At 36.7% G+C, this 22,667-nt stretch overlaps 1 protein-coding gene across 5 annotated transcripts in view; it reads left to right on the top strand.

Moving 5' to 3' along the window:
* LOC123774071 (PHD finger protein 19) overlaps nucleotides 1-22,667 on the top strand; it is a 71,804-nt gene that overhangs the window by 2,013 nt on the left and 47,124 nt on the right. For 4 of the 5 annotated variants that reach the window (XM_045768209.2, XM_045768205.2, XM_045768208.2 and 1 more), the window contains exons 2-3: nucleotides 1,931-2,067; nucleotides 7,966-8,051. In XM_045768209.2, the coding sequence (XP_045624165.1) occupies nucleotides 8,028-8,051 (24 nt within the window). In that variant the 5' untranslated portion in view covers nucleotides 1,931-2,067; nucleotides 7,966-8,027. Of the gene's footprint in view, nucleotides 1-1,930; nucleotides 2,068-7,965; nucleotides 8,052-20,904; nucleotides 20,947-22,667 lie in introns of all 5 variants that reach the window. The other variant, XM_069318777.1, reaches the window with a different exon arrangement.

Below are 22,667 nucleotides of genomic sequence, written 5' to 3'. Positions count from 1 at the left end.
TTAAGATAGATGTTGACTAATGTGTATTGTTGTGGTAAGTTGCAATTGCAAAGGCATAATACTGTGGACATTATCTTCTCCATAAGGAGAAAGTCTATAAACCTTCCCATCTCCCATATTACCATAGGGAGGGTTTGCAGTTATGAATTTTTCATTAGTTGTGTTAATGGTAAAAAGTCACTATTATTTTGAAATGTAACTCATGAAAATGTGTTGAATTGAAGAGAAGATATTCTGTTCTTTGATGTTCTGTCAACCATATCATCGTGTGCATAATCAGCTGCACTGTAGCTTCCCTTCTGTTTTTAATAAACACACATCCTTAGGTTTGGGGAGGGTTACTTAGGTTCAAAATCACTCTTCCTTAACAATCAGGTTATGCTTTTTTCAGTAATAGATATAAAAACTTTAATATACGAGATTCATGACTATGCTGTAAATGCTACAAACTATGGGGATGTTTCTGTGGTAAACTCTGGATGGAAAGGATTTTATTCCCATATCTTGCCTGCAGCTTTAAACAATATATCCGCTACTGGTTAGTCTGTAAGTAAGCATAATGTAATAAAGCAAGGTTAAACCATAAAGTAGGAGTGTCTTTTTTTTAAATAGCATGTTTTTTTAATTGTACTGTTGCATATAGTTTTATGTTATGACATACACAATGAGATTGAAAATTATCTTTTAGAGTTTAGAGAACGAGATTGGTGTGATATCAATAAGCAATGGAATTGTCATACCAAAAAAGTAATGAAACAGCTGTGATTGTTGATTTGAATGGTTAAGTAGAAATAAGCTCTGGGAATGTGATGGGTATGAATTGTTTCCTATTAAGAAATGACTACCAGTAGACTGCAAAATACTGTATAATGATATGTAGCTAAAGAGAGATTGGTACTGTACTTGGCATCTTGTAAATGATGATGGGATAAAAAAAAAAAGAGCCTACGCCAAAATAGCCATTTGCTTGTCGAGAGAAGCAAGTTATACAGGTAGTACAGTATATATCTGCTGTATGATACTAAAATTATACAAAATATTTGGGTGGTTGTCTGACAGCATGATAGTGCTTTGTAAGATAAGATTGAATTGTTGGTAGGTGATAAAGATGCTTACACAACGCTGTAAGAGGTGTGAGACTAAAAATCAGGAAGTTGAAGGTAAATGTTAAATAGTGAAATATAAAATTAATATGTTTTTTAGTTGATACAAAAATTCATTTTTTATTATAATTGGTAGTAGTTTTAGTATTGAGAATGTGTTAGTTTTTGAGCAGTGATAAAATTTGTTAAAATATTTAAAGTGCTTGAATTTCCCATACTACGGTGAGCTGGTCAAGCCACACCTCAGAGGTGATCATATGTTGTGTTTTATTAAAATGTATAAAATGATTTCCACCCAAGATAATTTAATGGGCAAGGTATACATTAATGCTAATTTTTTTTTCAAAGTGATTCATTTGCTATTCATTAAATAAAGGTTCATTATATTAAGAGGTGGGACCAATGAGGTAAGGCTCAATCCTCAAAAGCCCCATTAGGCAAGTATAATTTAGCGAGTTCAAAGGCACCAGGCAAAGAAAGAAAAAAGAGGGATTTTTTTATTATATTTAGTACTTTTGTTATACAGTATTGGTCAAACTCTTTTTAGAAAGGAATGATATAACTGGCTGGTCTCTTGGACTGAGCTAAAGTTTTGGCCACTAATATATTTTGATAAATATGTTTCATAATTATTGTATGTGCATACTGGTTTGTGGTATAATGTTATAGATATCTATTCATTTCATACTATAAAGTTTTCCAGAATGCTATTAAATAATATACCATTGGGAAAAAATTGCTTTAAATAGCTGAGAATTGGCTAATTGCCCTACTTTGCATATCATATCATTGCCCTCTACTTTATCTCTTAATATCCTTTTTTTTAGGTTGGATTAGATTTGGAACAATGTGAGGATGGATACGAGCGTATACAACTGGACCACAGTGGCTGTGTGAATAACTTCTACCTCCCGTTATTCAAGAGCTATCTTATATATGAAGAGCTTGACAGCATATTTGTCAAGTATGTATATACAGTATTGAACTTGTTTAATTTTACTTTTTTATCCTTTTGTTTCATTTTTTTTAGTTCTATCAAGACAAGCGAGTGCTCTATCAATTATTTCTGATACTGTACTACCTGAGCTTTCTAATTACTATTTTGACTGATATTAATAATGATGGATATATTAAAGGCAGAAAGTTTTGCTTCCAACTCTTGAATTATGTATAGTTGATACATATGCATAATTACCCTGGTTTCCAATTTTCATATTATAAATAGGCATCTGCCCTGAGAAATTAAATGCATAACATTGGAAATGAAGGTAATTTATAAGCCTCGTACTCTATATAATAATAAACACTTCCACACTTTAGCAGTCATTTACAAGGGCACCCTCACTACATATGATCAGGTCATAGACAGTACAAACAAAATACTTTCACTGCCATTCGTGGTCTTGGCTGACCGTTGTCTCTTACCATATCCTTTGTGTTATCTGCACACACTCCTCACATCTTCACTGTGTCTGCCCACCCTTATCCCTGCCTTCCTCTCTTAAAAATACAATATTCAATATCTACTTGAATATTGGACACTCAATCTTCAGTCATCCATTTTTCATAATTTCAAAACAATCTGGTGTTCTTTAATCATATTAGTTGATTGTCTTTTATACTCTACATCACATCACATTTTAATTTCTTTCTCACCTCTCAGGCCCATGATGTTCGAAAGTTTGTGGCTTGTCCACTGTTTTTGCTAACATGTCTTGGGCTAATATTCAGGCTCAAGGGTAGCAATCTAACAGGGTGTTGGTGCTATGATATCTGGTTAATGTTGCCTGGTCTGCACTGGGCTTGTGTGACATTGGGAAAGATTATCCAGCATTGATTCTTATTTCTTTGTGGGTTCCTGGCTTCTGCTTTTCTGTGCCTCTGATAAGTCTTGTTTCTCATGTGTTATCTGGTAAGGTAGTTATAGGGAGCTATCAAGGAAGCCCTCTAAAAAAGTCGTGTTAAATGTCATGAAATGCCTCTTTCTGGCATGTCAGAAGACTTGTTGGCTCATGACTAATAGGGTTGACCCAGATCAGACTGGAAGCTCCCAGGGGAAGCCATAAAAGTTCTGTAGGAGACCGGAGGCCAAAACCTGGTACCCTTCAAAGAGGCACAAAGAGCAAGGGATGCTATATAATCCAAACCAAGACAAGGTCATCAGAAAGAAGTGAGAGTCAAAACAGACTACAACAAGATAACAAACCATAGAAATCAGAACAATGATATCCTGTGATTTATGAACCACTCAGTGGTGAAGCAGTTTTCACATTAGTTACACCTTAGTTACACCTGTGCACACTCAGGAGGCTGCATACCATCCTCCTCGAATCACCAATGTTAAATCCTCGGTCATATTGCCTGGTGTAATGCATTACTTGTTTTGTAGTCTAACTTCATCTTGGACTGCATGTACCAAATGTTATCGTCTCTGTTTTCTGATGTTGCTTTTGCCTGGCCAAAGTCATTCCTAGGTGGGTTTGAGGGGCTGACTGAGAAGCCAGCTTCATGCTGGAAAGTACATTGCTCTTGGCATTAAAATGGTCTTTGACTTCTCCGTTTGTATGCTCATTTTGCGGTGCACATCTCGCACCCTTTACAGTTGTATTTTTCTCTAGGCTGTTTTTTGGCTTTTGTTATTCTTGGCAAGCAACACCTGTGCTTGGTCTATCCTTTGGGACCCAACAAGCCCATTGTAGTTTTCAGAGGGTTATTATGGCCCTGCCCTCCGATTCTGCTCCATAAAAAACCGAGGCACAGGATGTGCCTCGGTTTTTATGTATTCCAATGGCCATTCTTACAGCTTCTGTCATGCCACCTGTTGGGTGGGGAATATGTTCCACCCTGACAACTGCAATGTTTGTGATCATTGGGAGTCTGTTTTAGCTGAGCCTCCTTCACAGGACTTGGCTTATCAGGTGGCTGCTGCTTTATGGTTAAAGTAGGTTTGTCCATATACGTAGATTATGGCTTAGCATTGAGATGGTTACCCTTACGTATTTTCTGGACCTAATGTTGAAGCAGTATGTGTTTTCTTCATGCTCCAAGTTTGCTTCTCCATCTTCCTCGGCTGCTGATGTTAGGCAGGCCTGGAAGTGCCTCCCCTTTTGCATCCAGTTTTAAGATGTCTTTGAGTGGTAATACTTTAGGTATGCTTGAGGGTTCTTTTTGGGGACCACTCCTTCCACTTTGATGGCGGAGTTAGTTGAGCTGCTGCTTCCTAACAAGTATCTGCTGGCTTCTATTTCTCAATGTTTTTATGGTTGAAATTCCTCCCTGTGGAGAGATGTTTTTCTGTCTATGTCTTGCATGTGGATCTTGGTTCTGCTCGAGTGCTTCCTATTCATTGGGTATCCTAGGAGCAAGTTGCCCCCTTGACAGTGCCATGGGGAACATCTTGCCCATTTTGCCAACTCATGGTCTCACAATGCATTCTTCTGTGTAGTGTCCTGGGCCCACAGTGGTTGTAGTCCTCTGTAGTCTACAGTTACCTGTAGATGACCCTGACATCCTTTGGTGTCAGGGTCCAGGACCCTGGATATCGAAGGTGGAGTCTACTTCACAGCTCTGTCATCGTGGAGTGATTGGATGCTTGAATGGTTGAGTTAATCCCCACTCTTGGGTTTCCATGGTTTACCTTGCTATGGTTTGTTTTGAGTCTTCCTCTTTTCTGCTGGCCTTTTATTAGTTCAGGTGATCGACAATTCCCAGCTCCTTGTGCCTCTTTAGAGGGGACCAGGTTTTGGCCTATGACCCTTGGTAGGCTTAAACATGTCTTACAAGGGCCTGGCTTGGATCGAATTGGGTGGAGATTGTCAGGCAGCAAGCATCAAGGGCCCCACCAGAAAAAGGTGTTTCATTACATTCAACACTGATATCTTTGCTTAACCTACTGTAAGGGTGCAGTGAGAAATTTTTGTATATCTGGACTAGCAGAATGTAGGTATACAGTACAGCTGTGCTGTATATAATACAAAATTTCCCTTCTACTGCATATGCCATTTATAAGCAGCCCTATCAAAAGTAGTCTTATGCTATGATTTCTGAAGAAGCATTTTTCACTTTGAACATTGCCACCAGATCTCTCACTTGGCACTCCTCAGGCATGCTCACTTTATCTTTTCCCCCTTTGTTAAGATTCCTCTCTTCATTTCATTTCCTATCTGGTTTAACCAGATTACTTCTGTTTGTAGACATCTTTTCAACTCGCAAATAACAGTACAGTATAATAAAAAAATAGATTGAAAATGCCAAATATCAAGAATCCCTGCCACAAGACCAGAACACATCATTTTTTTTTTTTTTAAATTTCAGTGTCAGAGTAGAAGACAAATGGAATGAATTAGGAAGTGATGTGGTGGAGGCTGACTCCATACACAGCTTCAAGTAATTACCTAAGTGTAGTTACAGGATGAGAGCTACGCTCGTGGTGTCCCGTCTTCCCAGCACGCTTTGTCATATAACACTGAAATTACTGATGGTTTTGGCTTCCACTACCTTCTCACCTAACTTGTTCCAACCGTCTACCACTCTGTTTACAAAAGTGAATTTTCTTATATTTCTCCGGCAGCTTTGTTTTGTTAGTTTAAATCTATAACCTCTTGTTCTTGAAGTTCCGGGTCTCAGGAATTCTTCCTTATCAATTTTATCGATTCCTGTTACTATTTTGTAAGTACTGATGACATCGCCTCTTTTTCTTCTATCTTCTAGTTTTTGCATATTTAATGCCTCTAACCTCTCCTCGTAGCTCTTGTCCTTCAGTTCTGGGAGCCACTTAGTGGCATGTCTTTGCACCTTTTCCAGTTGATGTGCTTCTTAAGATATGGGCACCATACAACCACTGCATATTCCAGCTTTGGTCTAACAAAAGTCGTGAACAATTTCTTTAGTATTTCGCCATCCGTGTATTTAAAAGCAATTCTGAAGTTAGAAAGTGTAGCATAGACTCCTTGCACAATGTTCTTAATGTGGTCCTCAGGTGACAGTTTTCTTTCCAGAACCACCCCTAGATCCCTTTCTTTGTCAGAATTCTTTAAAGATTTCTCTCATAATTTATAGGTTGTGTGGGCTCTAGGTTCTCCAATTTCACATTCCATAACATGGCATTTATTCACATTAAATTCCATGTGCCAAGTGGTGTTCCATATACTTATTTTGTCCAGGTCTTCTTGAAGGGCATGACAATTATCTAGGTTTCTTATCTTCCCTATTATCTTAGCAAAAAAAAAAAAAGAAAAAAAGAAAAAGAATTGCAACCGGGAGTTCCACTGACTTCACACGGATCCTGCAGTCGCCCCGAGAGACAAACTAGGATTTTATGTAATTCTCCCATGCACTCGGGCTCTGTCAATAAGCTATTCTACCTCTTTGCCCTACTTCATTACACACTGAAATCACAATAACATGATGCATCAAACGAACAAATCCACAAGGGCCGTGATGAGGGTTCGAACCTACGTCTGAGAGGATCCCAGATGCATCTTAGTCGACTGTGCCATGACATGGTTAAAATATGTCATATTATAATATATAATAATATATAATTATATAATATATATTATAATTAATATAATTAATTATTATTATATAAAATATACAAGTGTAGATATGATAGAGCCCAGTAGACTCGGGAACCTGTGCATTACTTGATTGACAGTCGAGAGGCGGGACCAAATAGCCAGAACTCGACCCCCGCAAGCACAATTAGGTAAATTAGGCAATTAGGTAAGTACTTCAAGTTACAGTAGGATTACTGCCACCAGTCACACAGCCTAAACAAACATAATTTTTTTTGTTAAATATATAAGTAAAAAATTATTTAAAATTTTTGTAATATTTATTACTAAAGACAGGAAAATAGAAAAAAATACGGTATAGTTATTTGTCAGCGGAGTTGGGTTTTTCTTGAAGACCTACCTTGAGGTTACCTTACCTTGAGGTGCTTCCGGGGCTTAGCGTCCCCGCGGCCCGGTCGTCGACCAGGTCTCCTGGTTACCGGACTGATCAACCAGGCTGTTGGACGCGGCTGCTCGCAGCCTGACGTATGAGTCACAGCCTGGTTGATCAGGTATCCTTTGGAGGTGCTTATCCAGTTCTCTCTTGAACACTGTGAGGGGTCGGCCAGTTATGCCCCTCATGTGTAGTGGAAGCGGTAGGACCAAGAACCAAGACAGCTTGGTTCTGGTTCTGTCTACACTACCAGGTGGTCTGGTCCACTGTGGAATATTTACAGACTCTTCTGTTCTATTCCACTGAAGTTTACATGTGTTAGGTGAAATACTGTATTAGTAATTTATTACAAATGAGGGAATTGTAATGATTTAAAAAGCTCACTTTTTTGTTTTATTACAGAATGTAAATTAACGGGCGATGTAATTGAAGTATACAAAAGGATGAGAGCAGTGCTGGGATAAAATTATATCATAGTGATGTCAGACACCCTGTGGATAGTATATAAAAGACACAACATTTTGTCTTGTTTTGGTTAGGCTGGGTTTAATTAGAGTAGCTATATCATAGGGTCTTTGAATTTGCAATCTAGGGTCTAAGAATTTGCTCAGGTCTTAGAGCCTACTCAATGAAAGGGTATAACAAAGTAGATATTAATAAGGATGATGTGTCAACACAAAATAGAATATGAATCAATGGATATTAATGGGTTCAGTTTAAATTTTGAAAATTCCTGGATAAAAATTGGTTTAGTAATAGGGCTGCTGATACATGAAAAAACTGTTAGATTGTTTCATGTATAGTATATATATGAGCTTGGAAACTCCTGAGTTTCATTGGGTATAATTAGGAGCTATCTTGCATGGACTAATATGCCTTTTGTGGTTTCCTTTATTTGATGTAATTATTTCAGGTCCTTTAAGGGATCCGGCCGGCTGAGTGTGCTGCAAGGACCCGAGGACCAGGACCACCACCATGATGTCCAGCACTAGGAAGAGGGTAAGTTGGGCTCCTGTTGTTCCCCAAGTTTCAAAAAGATTTTGCACGTGTCACCTTATTGTTGATGTGGGGGATAACATCAGTAATAGATATAGAAGATTGCAATAAATAGGAATAGAACAACATTTCCATTACATGCTTAGAGCAGACACAAAGTTGACATTAGCCCAGTGAAACGTTACATTTTTAACTATGTAGTTAGTAGTCATGTAGTTCAGGAGCATGCTAGAATATGCTTGTATGTAGTTCAATATTTATCATTGCCGTATGTTAATATTTGGTAATATTAATGGACGTTGCTAATAATATAAAATGTCATAGGGCCCCATAGACTGTCAAACAGTATTAGCTCTGAAAACTTGTGTTCCCACTTGTACTGTACAGTATATTATTAAAGTGTTAATGGTTGTCGATCTTAAATATGTTATATATTGGAATTAAAAATGCAGCTTCTTTGCTTTTTCATAAAATAATCTAGCCGGTTTTTCCCAGTAATTATGATAATGAAATCTGGTATTAGGTGAATGACTAAAATAAGTTATCAATGGGGGATCATTATAATTTGAAGGATCTTGTATTTGAATTAACAGTGGTTAAAAATGCTCATTCATCATTGCCTGTTACTTCAGATTTTCTGGCACAACAGATAAGCATGTTAGTGATTCCCTTTTAAATAATTTAAATGTTTATTAAGATATATTATGTGTTTGTTAGTAATAGGAAGCATGCATATTTTTTTTTTTCATACCCTTTGATTTGTTTTCAAGGTTTTAGCCTATTAAACATAACTGGATGGCTAAAAAGTACTAGTTTTAATTTTTTTATAGGGTTCAATATAAATGACTATGCCCCAAAAATACTGGAACCAATGAAGTAAAAAACATAGCATTTAAATGTGGTCTGTAGGCAACTTATACTAGCGTAAAGAAGCCATATTGCCGTACTATAGTATACAGTATAGTATGAAGGACATCAAACAGAAAGTAAATAAAATTTGATTATAAAATATTACTGTACTGTGGTGGGGTGTAACGTGTGTGTGTGTGTGTGTGTGTGTGTGTGTGTGTGTGTGTGTGTGTGATCTTGCCTGCGTATTTGTGGGAGTTGGTTCCAGTTCTAAGGCCTTCCTACTAGTTAATAGTACAGTACTGTATGTGTGCATGTGGCTGCATACACATGTGAGAGTGATTGTGTCCAGATGTAAATGTGAATACATGTATTGTACAATACTTATTGGCCTTGCCATGGAAATATTTCATAGTACAGTATTAAATATAAGATGGCTTTCTCTCCCAGTGCCGGTTCTTCTCGTTCTCACAGCGGCCATGTTTAGTTAGCTGCATTGCTTTGCAGTCTTTACATTGTTTTCCCGCAGCTGATGTTTGCATATACAGTATATTGTTTTGCTTTCTCTACTTCAACCTTGTCTGCCTTTATATTTTCTTTGTCATGCTTAAGTATAACGGCCTATAATCTTTCTGCTTTTTTTTTTTATAAATTAGAAGCAAGTTGCAACTGGTGTTTAAAGCAGGATGTGGAAATCATCCTTTACTGTGTAAATTGCTGCTTCCTTTTATTTATTTATTTATTTATTTATTTATTTATTTATTTATTTATTTATTTATTTATTTATTTATTTATTTATTTATTTATTTATTTATATAAACAATAAGGTGTGGACATGTTCAGAGATTAGATTAGAAATTATTCATGTTGCCACCTAGAAAGTTTTGCAAATTGTCTTGGAAGGTTTACGGTATCAGAAACATAAATAACTTATATTTGTTTGGAAATCGATATTCACTAAACTATTTTATGAAAATTGGTTGTGGAAAACCATGGAGGAGATTAAAGTACCATCAATTTATTCAAGATAGTCCTTAATTCTATGGTCCCTGGAATACGATCCCCTGCCGCGAAGAATCGTTTTTTCATCCAAGTACACATTTTACTGTTGCGTTAAACAGAGGCTACAGTTAAGGAATTGCGCCCAGTAAATCCTCCCCGGCCAGGATACGAACCCATGACATAGCGCTCGCGGAACGCCAGGCGAGTGTCTTACCACTACACCACGGAGACTAATGGAAGGGGACTCCTTCCAAACACCAACACCTCTCCTCCCCCCCCCCCCCCCCCCCCCATCCTCACTATTTTCCATACGCCAACAAGAGTCCTCAATAAAGGTAAGATATACTTGTACATACTGTAGTACAAACTATAAGTAGTAGTCTGTATAAAATGTATTTTTAAGTTGATATTTTTGGGGGTGTGGAATGAATTAGTAATTCAGTTTACTTTATTTTTACGGGAAAATTCATTTTGGTTTTTTGAACTGTCTCTGGGAACGGATTAAATTCGAAAACGAAGGTGTTTCTGTATTAATATTTGGCCGATTCCTAATCCTTTTGGTGTTTTGGAGGTGCATCCAAATTGAAACCCGATGTGTGTGTGTGTGTGTCTCCAGAGCCCTTCTTACCCATGAATATGTATTCCATCAGTTTATGCTTAGTGTGGATGTGCTCATCTCATAAGAATAATAGTACAGTATGGATTTCATTAATTGTTTGATAGCTGGCATTCTACAAGTTGGGAATGATAAAATGTGTAGAACTGGCCTTAATTTAATAAGGTTGAAGGGCTAAATATATATTTTTAAAGTTGTATATTTCAATAGTTAAAAAAAAAACACCGGGTACATTATTTTGACTTATTGTTTATGATAATGTTTAGCATTTTACCTTTCTCAAAATTTTATTTGGTGTTAAGAAATGTAATTTTAATTTTATTCTTACTTGTATTGAAATTCTCTCAATTTTCATTTGAATTTTGTGTAATATAGAATATTTTTAACATGTGAACCATACAAATTATATTAAAATACACAATCAAGCTTGCTTTTATGTAGGTTTGTCTGCCCATTGGTGTGATGTTTGCCATTTCACTGAATTTATCTAAGCATGTAATGCAAGCAAGGCACGAGTGACCAGTTCCCTTTGTTGGGGACAGGAAGCCCGTAGTTAGGCTTATTGTGATTCCTCCCTAGATCAATTGCTGACCTTCCTCAAGATGCAACCCATAACAAGAGTTGCCTAACTCTAGGGTACCTATTTACTGCTAGGTAAACAAAGGCATCAGGTGAAAGGAAATGTGGCCAACCATTTGTCTTCTGAGATTGAGCCCGGGTCGCGTGGTTTGTGAGTCGAGGATGTACAGTATGCTGTTCATTATCCTAAAATATTAGCAATAAATTATATTCCTAAGGAGGGATGGACTAGGAAAATTACCGGTGATGTAGTGGACTAATTTTGTTGCCGTTAAAGTCGGCAAGTTAATGACAGAACTTCTGACTAGATAACGGTACTTAATCCATTCATTGATCTGAAGAAAGTATGCAGGAGGTTCTTAAATGTGGTGTGTGAAAGATTGGCATATTCTGTTAACAATTATCATGGAAATAATGCTTGTGTGGTTTGGTCACACATCCATATTTTTGTGACATCGTCTGCAGTGCTTGTGTGAGTGGTTTGAATTGCAAATTTGGATGGCATGATGTATAATTTGATTAGATTTAAGTCTTCATGAGGGAACTAAAGGTATTACATCAGCTGGATTGCCTTGACTATTTGGCTCTGCTGGTAGTAAATGACAATAGCCTGACTGAGGAGGTTCTTGTTGGGGATGCCTGGTTCACACCAGATTATCAGAGTAAAAAAAACTGGTTTTGGGTAACAGTATAACTTCTAATTAATATATTAATGGATTGGGGTTCCTTGTGAGTAATGTCATTCCTGAGATTTGAGTAAAGTTACCCCCCCTAATTTTATATTAGAAAACATAAATGCAGCAAACAAGTTAATGTGACAGCTTGAAAGAAGGTAGACACAGCCAGGTAAACTTTTCTCATGGTAAATACCCAAACTGTGATGTGCCTGACCTCCACTAGATTGCATCCCGAGGACTGGACTTTATATAGTAGGCTTTTCAAGTCCATCTATGGTAAATGTTGCTGTACGATCCCCTACTATTGTATGGAGAGGTTTACAAGGGTGTCATCTTACACATGTGTGAAGTATCAGCAGACTTCAGCCAGCTTCAGTTTGCTTGGTGTCTGCCTCCTTTGTTGGTTCAAGCACCTGTTGTGGGGTGGGTGGAGGCAGTATTGGGAGCGGTCCATTTTGGGAATATGACTGGAATTAGAGCCCCTACCACCTCTAAATTGATTTGCTTAGTCTCTTTGCGATGGACCTAGGAATTTAACTCTGACGTTTCAAGGTTTTCTTGACTGACAACTAGTCTCTTCCCTTTGATGTGGCTCTGGACTCCCTTGGATATGTAGGCTGCTTCCTATGTGGCAGAGGGCCTAGGAGGAGGGCCAGTTGTTGCCCTTTTATTTTATTATAAAGTTAGTTCCTGGCCCTGAGGTTTTGTTCATTCATACCAATGGGTTCTCTTATTCCCTGTTTCATTACGAACCTTACAACACCTCCACTTTATCTGTGGATGTGTTGCTGGGAAATCTGTTTTATAGTCTGGATATGCCTCCCCATTTGGGTGCAGGTTTCCTTTGTTTTACATTCCTTCGAGTGTGGCTCGTCTAGACTTGCATAGATATTTACTGCAAAGCCGTGGCCATGCATCTAAATTGTATCCATTTTCCTTTGAGCCTGGGTTGTCCTATGCTTCCGGGCTCCAGTAACAAGAACAGAAGTAGGAAGCCGATTCATTGGCTTATCAACAATAAAGACAACATTATTTAAGGGGGGGCATTAGCACCAAATATGCCAAAAATATGTAATAAATGAAAACTAGTTCGATTTCAGCCAAACTTTTTTGACGAGTTGTATGTGAAAAGAGTTTCATCTGGTCCAAGTCTTGGCATCGTAGCATAAATGGGAAGGGAGAAAAAAATATTGGATTGTCAAACTTTTTCCAAAATGGTCAAAAATTAACATCAAACAGAAGTGTCAACTGAAATCATGTCTATGACTCTCGGCTAGCACAATAGCATATAATAAAAATATTTAATAATTAGTTTATCTAAAAAAAATTTTGTTAAATTTTTATTTTTTATTTTTTGTCTTATTTGTTTATTGGACGATTTGCATGGAACTTATACACCTGACTGCACGTAAGCCTATCAGTAAGGGTGCCAATTTTGGAGAAAATTTGTTGATGTCAACCTCAGCCACAGATGGCAGCACCTTAGACTTTATTTTTCACTTATTTATTTTCAATTAACAAATGTTTCTATAACTCTTTCATTTTTTATTCAATTTACATGAAACTTACACCTTATATGTAGAGTTTGTCTCTGTAATCTGTATGGAGTTTTTTTCCTAAGTTCATGTATTGATTTTATAATAGTAATAAACATGATATATTTGCATAATTTTTTGGGGGAACTTTGACTATTTGTATTAATAAACCTAAACATATTTTGAAAAATCTGCTCAATCAGATCCTTTATTATATGCTAATGTGATAGAAGTGTCATAGAAATGATTTCATTTGAAATCCTTATTGGTTGTAGATCCTTATTGAAAATGTGTAAAATTCGTTGAAAAAAAAGTTCTCCCTTTCTATTTAGGCTGCGATACTGATACTTGGAACAATTGCAGCCCTTTTCATATACAACTAGTCAAAAAAGATTTGTTGATATTGAACAACATTTAAAAAACCTAACTAAAGTCCCCTTAAGCATCACACACAGAGATCACAATAACGTGATGCATCAAATGAACAAATCCACAAGGGCCGTGACGAAAATTCGAACCTGCGTCCGGGAGCATACCAGACACTGCCTTATGGTCGTAGCTCAGTCGATTAAGGCAGTGTCTGGATGCTCCCGGACGCAGGTTCGAATCCTCGTCACGGCCCTTGTGGATTTGTTCCCCTTAAGCATTTGTTCAAATGTCAGCAGTGTGAGGTGTGAAAATTATCCTAGTAATTGGGATTTATATCTACACATTCTGCATGTACTGTCTGTCCAAATATTATTTTGTTTACCACACTGCATGTCTGTTGTCTGCCTTTTCCATCATAACACGAATATGGACAGTATGCCTTTGGGGCCCCCAAGGATATATGGCATCACTGTCTCAATTGTGTGTGTGGATGGTGGTGGTGGATGTAGTTTAGTTGTTAACACACTAATTCTATTCATGGCCTGCTTTTAATACAACACTGTACTATATAACTACTATTATTTGATCATAAAATTTTCCATTTTCCATTATGTGCTTAAAATTGGTTTGCTGTATACTTAAATATGGTTTATTATATCTTGGGGGGGGGGGGGCTTGGATTTGATTTTGTTGGAATGCGTCTTTAAATTATATAATACAAAATAGTTGAGAAATAGGGTTTAATAGATAGAACTTGACTTTATGGACAACTTTTCATGAACATGTGTTTCATATATCAAGGGATGCCTGCCTGCTCTGGCCTTTCCTTGGTAAAAAGGGGAGGGGCCTTAACTCATAGCAAATTACAATACCGATGAAGGATTTCTAGTGCATGTGGTGTATAAGAACTTCTCCATGCTATATAATAAACTACCACTTGAAATATTAAAATGAATAAACAAAATGGTTAAATCACAGAAAGCAGAGTTGCCCTAAACCGAATACTCTAGCTGAAGAATATTGTAAAAAGTGTTTCACAAGGATCCATTCTGGGGCCAGCTCTTAATGTAATCTATATTAGTGACATCGATGATAATATGACCAACCGCACTATTTTAGTTATGAATACAAAGGTTACAGGAAGATAAAGCATGAAGATTACACTGTGACCTTTTAAAACAACCTACATGAACTTTACAAATAGTAAAATGCTGGAAAATGCTATTCAAGACCTAACAAGTTTGACATTACCAATTTGCATTACTTATCACATTGGTAAATTGCTTTACTGCAATTGCTATTTTATCTGATTGAGAGCAGCCAAGCAAGATTGAGTTGCTGCAAAGAAGCAAATCACACTCTCGGAATAATCTTAAGAACCCTTTGTTAAAGGTAAATGAAAGGGTTATACAGCTCGTGAGAACCTCCACGGCAAAATCACTCTTTTGCTCGCTGGTAAAATTAAGCACAGCAATAAACATAATCCAACTTTCCAAGAAGTGCTTCCACAACCAATATCAAATATACACTTATTGAAAATAATAAATAAAAATGAATGACTACTTTCAACAGTAAATTTGTGAAAACCAGAAAAGTCGTAGGGTTACAGAACTTAAAATTGTAAACCAAACTTGACAGGACTTGCCTTATTGACATTTAAGATACTCTACTGTACTTAATAAGTTTGATGACAAAAAAGAATACTACCTCTAGAGGGTCTTTGTGCCTCCCACATGAAACAGCAACTTGAGCCCTGCCAAGCCTAATACACAGCAAACAACGGGAGATAGCTATCCACTTACAGGGTATAAAGAGTGGAACAGCTTGAAAACTACAAAATACAAGTCTATACTCCAATTCAAAACACAGCTGGAAATGCTCTTCTGGGAGAATGGGATGGAACTTACACATACTGCTGGCATGTCTCCCATTGCTACTTTCAGTGCCACTAGGGATAGTGGCCAGGAGGTAAATATCTTCATCTTCACACCATTGTCTCCATTTTATTCTTAGATATTGTGTTGACACATGGAAATCACTTGAATGATAGGTTCTTCTTTCCTGTACCTGGTTTTGCGTAATTGTGTATGTGCGAGTGATGTCCGTGCTTATATATACAGTACAAGTGTTTAATTATTATGTAGATAAGTGCCATAATCACTAATTATTATGTAGATAAGTGCCATAATCAAAGGTTCATAATGGGATGAGAGCCATTCTTGTGTACTATGTGCATGCATGTGTGTCATTCCTAATTGCCGGAGTTGTCTAACAAGCTTGCCTAATAGCCTGTTGCCTATCAACCTGTACTGGTATTTCCTTAAACATTACCCTTTTCTAAAATATTGTGTAATGCCTTGATTTATATTTTCATATTAATATTCATGATATGGGTATTTTCTAATTTGAGCCAAAAGTAACTTAGTAGCCTGATCTAACCCAAATGCTTCATATTACAAAATTTGCATAATGTACATAGGCCTTATTCATTTAGTAATGAATCTATAATCTGTTCATTGAAATCTGATTTTTTACAGATATTAGAAATGCAAAAATTGCTCTGGCTATTAGACAAAATGTTCCGTGTCTACTAGGCTTAGGCAGTTCTGGTCGTTAGGTATGATATAAACACACTACATACATGCAATAGAAAAAAAAAGTATATATATATTATATATATTATATATATATCTATCTCATACTTACACGCACACACACATACTTAAGTACTATACATGCGCAACAAGTATATTAATATATATTATATAAAGAACTTACGGATTAAGGTAAGTTTAATATTTGTGAATGGTATCTATTTGTTAATCATTATCTGTTGTGGAAGCACTTGCTTGCATATTTGAATTAAACGAGTTGAATTCCTTTGATTATTGGATTAACTAACTTAATATGTCAGGCTCTTGTACATATTTAAATTTACTGTAGTACATTTTCCTATTACATTGACCAGGAAATTTTAGAGGTAAATTTTAATTAATTTAAATAGCAATTCCATAGTAACATTATTCAGCATGCTCTTGGACAGTGGTACCCGCATAGTTAACGTTTCGGTGTTCGTTTATACTGTAGTGGAAGGTAAGCATGGCACTGTAACTCAGAGGTCACCTTTTAGTATTCTCCAGTGGTGCTGGGTCATGGTGAAGGGATGGGTTTTTACCCAGGTAGAAACACTTTTTTTACTTTTTATTTAATGGAAAGGTTTGCAAGAGATTAAATAAGATTGATGACTCTTTGCTCCTGTGCTTATACTTGCAGAAATGAGGTTTTTAAATGGCTGATACTATGCAAATTGTGAATCATCTTGTATGGATTTATGTTATGATATAAAAGTTCTACAGTTTCTGACAACTATATCCTATAGGGTTAACCTAAGCATGTCTTAGGCCATGTTAATTATGTACACACAGGATTGGGTGCCCAGTGGTGCCTCGTCTGTCTGTGTCTGTCTCTGGCTTGGAAAATGTATTTATATGGAGCACTGAAAAACTGCTAACTCTTTGGAAAACAAATCAAATTTCAGACTTGACGAAAATCACATGATTTTTCTATAGCGCTGATATTTCTAAAACGGTGGCAATGGGTCCTAACCCGACTTTCTTGACACTCAAATTCCCCCATGTACAATATTATCTATGAAAGCTGGGTGAAGTAATGCATCTGGCTGCCTACTTTAGACAGATACAGACATTTAGTTTTATATATAGATATATTCTCTGTATGGTATTGGGGTTATAGATATTGGCATTATTTGAGCTTTTAAACCCTGTAGTTATTTGGAAATCTTGAGTCACTGAATTTCATACAGTGTTTGCATTTCATTGTGCTCAAAACATTGGGATCACAGACCTAAAAATAGCAACTTTTTTGATAGTATGTATGTCATTCCCAGCTACAATAATATTTTACAAAGGTCACTTGATGACTCAGGAATAGCAGGGGTCTTAATGGAAATTGTCTTAGTAATTCTTTTAAAGTAGTCATTGTTTTGTATCCTATCATTTTTAAGGTTCTTTGTGTATATGAAAAATTCTACAGTACCTTCTGGACTCCATAAAAGCCATAATTTCATCATAATAACTGTTAGTTGGTGATTATGGACTCTGATGCTCACCGTGTGCAAAATTTTTTTTCTTTCAAAATTGATGATTGGAAGCAAATGTAGAGAAAACAAGATACTATCAAGTTTTGAGTTTATGAAAAGCACCTTTCTTAACAGTTCTTATGACACTGCCTGAGGTATAATTAGCTGTGAGAATAGAAAAAATTTTGCACAGTGAGCCAGGTTGGCATAGATTTGGTACCTCAGGGATCATTTCTGAATGTCCCTGCAGTATCTTACAAATTTGCTAGGATGTTGCTAGATAGATTTTCAACCCAGCTAAGAATGATAGTCTTCAAGAGGAAATCTTTCAGAACCTCCCAAACTCGTCAACCCACGCTCGCCAACCATGTGTGATCACCGTATGATTGGCTATGATTATTATGGTGGGCTATGATTAGAGCCAATCAGTGCATTTGATTTACTTTTCCAGTCACCACCCCAACCCAAGCATCACATTGCCAATTCACAAGCATTCTTTCTAGGGGACCAACTTTCAAGATAAGGGAAGAAAGACATTGCATAATATTTGTAGTATAATCTGCACAAATATATGTTATTTATGATCTTTGGCCTGATCTTGCTCATTCTACTGCTTCCTAAGGAATGGTTTAGTCTTATGGAAGAGAATGTGCACAAACAAGGAGATAAATGGTTGGAAACTTTCATGCCAAAGAGTTGGTGAAATTTAAGGAAAATTTAATATGTAGTGAGGGTGGTAAATTAAGTGGGATGGACCAAAAGAGCAAATAGTTGAACCAATCTCCATCCAGATCTTCTGTTGCAAATGTGATGAAGAAATATAATATCAACAAATTTCAACGCAACAAGTACATATAGTTTTGAGGCATTGCAAAGAACTAGATCTTAGTGATACGTACTGACCAGTGTGTGGTAAAATCAAAGTCCAGCATTCTCAAAACAACCAGAAGCAAACTGAATTAAGGTGACAGCATCCATACTGGCTTCTGCAACTTTGCATAAAACTAAATTATTGAGTTGATGGCTGTCTAAAAGTGCACAGTGGTAGCCAGCATGGGCAAGGAGTTAAGAGTTCAATGAACATGCAGTTTTATTTCTAAAACCACTGGCCTAGATTTTGTACAACTTAAATGAGAAGATAATAAATGTAGTGATATTGTGTAGGTCATGGGGCTGCCAAACATAAGCTTGTGGCCAATTTGTGTCACTGCGTGGTGAAATAACTGGATCCACATGTCTAGAATATTGCAGCAGCAGTAGCAACCAATGGAATGAAAAATGACTTCCCTCTGAAGCAAGGACCTTAGAAGCCAGCAAAAAGGCCAATTTGCAGCCATAAGACAGAATGAGTGGGTGCTGCAGACACACATCACACCCATAAAAATATATGGGGAAAGACTCCAATACATGTTAAAATAAAGCCTGAGACATAAGTTTTGGGTAAATACTGGTAATTCTATAGTCTATGAACCTAAAGTAGGTGAGAAAAAATCTAAATTTAAATAAAACAGCATTTGCACACTAAACTATTCTTGAAGAACTAAAATAGAAGACCACCATTCCTACCTAAATGATGGGAAGAATTTTAAAGGTCACCTCTAAAAATCTCTGCAAGGGTCTCTTATCCAACAAGTGTGACCTTGATGGATGAGGATATTTGCTGATGGAACGCACAGGACCTGCACTTTCTGCATGTTCAGAGATCCTCATTTTTGGATTTAATGGACCATTAGCCAAAGTTCATAGGGAGGTTGGAGGGGGGGGGGCAATGCTTAAAACCCTGAGTGGGCTTCAGTTATAAGCCTCTGGAATCCTAGAGGATTCGGTGGAATCTTTGGTTACATTGCCTTTGACCACGTCGTGGTGTGGTGGTCTAGGGCATGTGCGTGGAGTACCAAGTAAGCGGGTTCGAATCATTTTCATGGCTCCTACTGATTTTCCCATTGATAAATCACATTAATGTGAATTCATTGTGCAATGGTTGAAATGCTAAACTACCATCCCTGATTTTAGTAAGAAGTGAGCACCAACATGAGGCAAGCCAACCAGCCACCAAGAGCTGTCATCAGCAGCTGGATGAAGCAATGATTGGATGTCTCGCAGTATCACAACCTGCAAACTAAGGAAATTCTTGTACCCTGTTTGAGTGGTCTGCTAGTTGAACTAAATCAAACACCACTAGAAGATAGAAGATATCAGAGTAGATATTTTCACAATACACAAGTATTGAGGGAAATTAGATGTGGTGGACAGGTTTTACTAGTTAAGGGAAAGTAAAACTAGGGGGGCACAGGTGGAAGTTGAAAATAAAGTAGAGAGAAAGAGATATGTTAGAAAATGTAGTAAGTAGAATGAGCTTGGAACAGATGTCACGGATATCACTTGCAAATAAAAGAGAGTAATAGAACATAAAGATGTGTAAATGCAATAAAGAAGTTACAGTAATTGTGAGCTGTTCCTCCCCCAACTCTATGGTCCAGTTAGGCAAGCACAGATGTTACTTATTATACCAACCTGTTCATATTGCACATGTCTGTATACATTATAGCAGCCTGTATGCATTATTCCAGCCTGTAATCATTGCACCTTCTGTACTTCATGCACCATTCTCATATTCTGAGATATGATCGCTTGAAGATGCCTTTCTCAATCACTCCCATACCATCAGAACTTGCCTAGTTTTCCTTGCTCTTATTAGTAGCAAAAATATTTTACTGTTAATCTCTATGTACAGTGAGTCACTTAAGATGTATAGTAATGAGACAACCTTTGTTGAAATGGTACACCATTTTAGTACATAAGCCTCATTTATGGCAAAATAAGCACATGAGTATAAATTAAAGTGATAGACAAGGTATGTCAAGAAAGTATTGTAAGCCTTTTACTGTATTTTCTAAGTGATAAGATGCATAATGGTCTTGCTAAATGGATATTTCTTCATTATTTTTCTTGATTAATTTGAAGTAAATTATTAATTTACTGTATGTTTTGTAGACAAGAAATAGCATATATGCTGTATTATTTTTCTAGGTGTGCATGTTCATTGAACATCATCCCTTGACTTATCTCCTTCATTCTGCATTGTTTAATTTAATTTCTCTTCTTGTTTGTTTTGTTTTTATCATTTCAGTTGTAACTGGAGTTGCCCACTCTATGTCTTCTTCTTACTTAGGCAAGTGGTTCATGGTTTATCATTTTGCCTTTTTTTATTATTATAATTATTATTATTGCTTAGTGAGACATTTATAGTAGACCAAAGTAGACGATCTTTTATGCCCTATTTGTGACAGTGTGTTGAAGTGATGAGTCTTGGGATTTTGAGCTTAAAATCACATACAATTGGTAGCTTGTTTTATTTTTAGTACATTCCAATAGCAAATAATCGTAATTGTGAGATCTGTCTTTTTTTTTGTTGAAAGTTAATGTTTTAAAATATCTCGAAGTCAGATTAAAAAAATAAGACGTCTCACATAATGTGTTGTTAATTGTGATATTAAACCGAGTGTGTGTCAAAGACTCATCAGCTTCACACGCAGCTGTTATCCCTTGCTTTATTAGAATTGAAAATAAATATGGTACCATTTGCTTTATTTTGCTGCAGCTTATATTAGTTATGAGTTAAGAATAATTTATTTAATTTGTTTGTGGCCAGACATAATCCTTAAGAATATTGTAACTACATTCCGACGGTGTGTTATTAACAGGTTTTGTGTCTTGGTATATCTTATTAGTGAGGGCCATGTGTGTATCTTGTGAGTGAGGGCCATGTGTGTTATGCAAGAGCCTGTATGCGCGTCGTGTGAGTGAGGGCTCGCGTGTCGTGTGAGTGAGGGCTCGCGTGTTGTGTGAGTGAGGGCTCGCGTGCGTGTCATGTGAGTGAGGGCTCGCGTGCGTGTCATGTGAGTGAGGGCTCGCGTGCATGTCTTGTGAGTTAGGGAGGCCCGCATGCGCGTCTTGTGGAGTGTGAGTGAGTTGGGAGTGTGGAGTTGATTCAAGTTTTGCTTTGTGTAAACATTACCTAGTGTTCATGTCCAACATTAGAGTAAAGGTTACCCCTCTACTAGAACACTTAGGCAGTCTAATGCAGGCATCACTTGCGTTGTATTGCTTGGACGCTTTTCAAAGATATTAATAATGTATTTTGCATTTAATACTCTTACAATAATTCCAAGCATTAATTATTGTCCTGTCAGTCAATAAATTAGCTTTACTGATTTTAATTAAGTGTACTTGATTTTCAGATTTACAGTAATTGGTTTTGGTCAGAATTATATCACAAAAGATTTTCCCATTCACTGTCAAAATCCACCACAAATTGTAGATAATTATTAACTTACTAGATTTCTTGGGCAATGAATTTACTTGGCTGGGGTAGTGTCTCAGTAGGTGAGGCTGCTTGTATTTCCCGCCACCAGTATCATGTATCTTAATGCACTTGTTCTTGATTCACATTGACTGCCACACATGGCTTTAAGCATTAGGTATAAAGATCGCCTACTTTGTCATTTTTTGTAAAGTTCAGTTTTATAATGTTGTAGTATGATTCACTATCATGCTTGTAAAATTGTTAAAATGAAAAAAAAAATAGCATTTATTATTAAACTGTTTATTGAAGTACTGTATATATAGGGCATTTGTTTTGTTTAGTTCTTGTTATTGTTATTAGTGTGTGTGCATGTTTACAAGGGTCATGGCAGAGTATGTAGAAAACGACTAAGGGTAGGCACATGGAATCAGACTATTTATTGTAGTGCATATGGAGCTAGAACTATTGATAGTATAAGTAATCTAGAAATGATACTGTTTAAAATCCATCTAGGGCTGTTGATAGTGGTGCATAAGTTAGAAGAAAAGTAGCTTGATAGTTTTACAATGATTCATGTAAATGGGTCT

The sequence above is a fragment of the Procambarus clarkii genome, chromosome 91 (assembly GCF_040958095.1).
Source record: "Procambarus clarkii isolate CNS0578487 chromosome 91, FALCON_Pclarkii_2.0, whole genome shotgun sequence".
NCBI classification, from domain to species: domain Eukaryota; kingdom Metazoa; phylum Arthropoda; class Malacostraca; order Decapoda; family Cambaridae; genus Procambarus; species Procambarus clarkii.
This window is presented reverse-complemented; position numbering and strand designations above follow the sequence as displayed.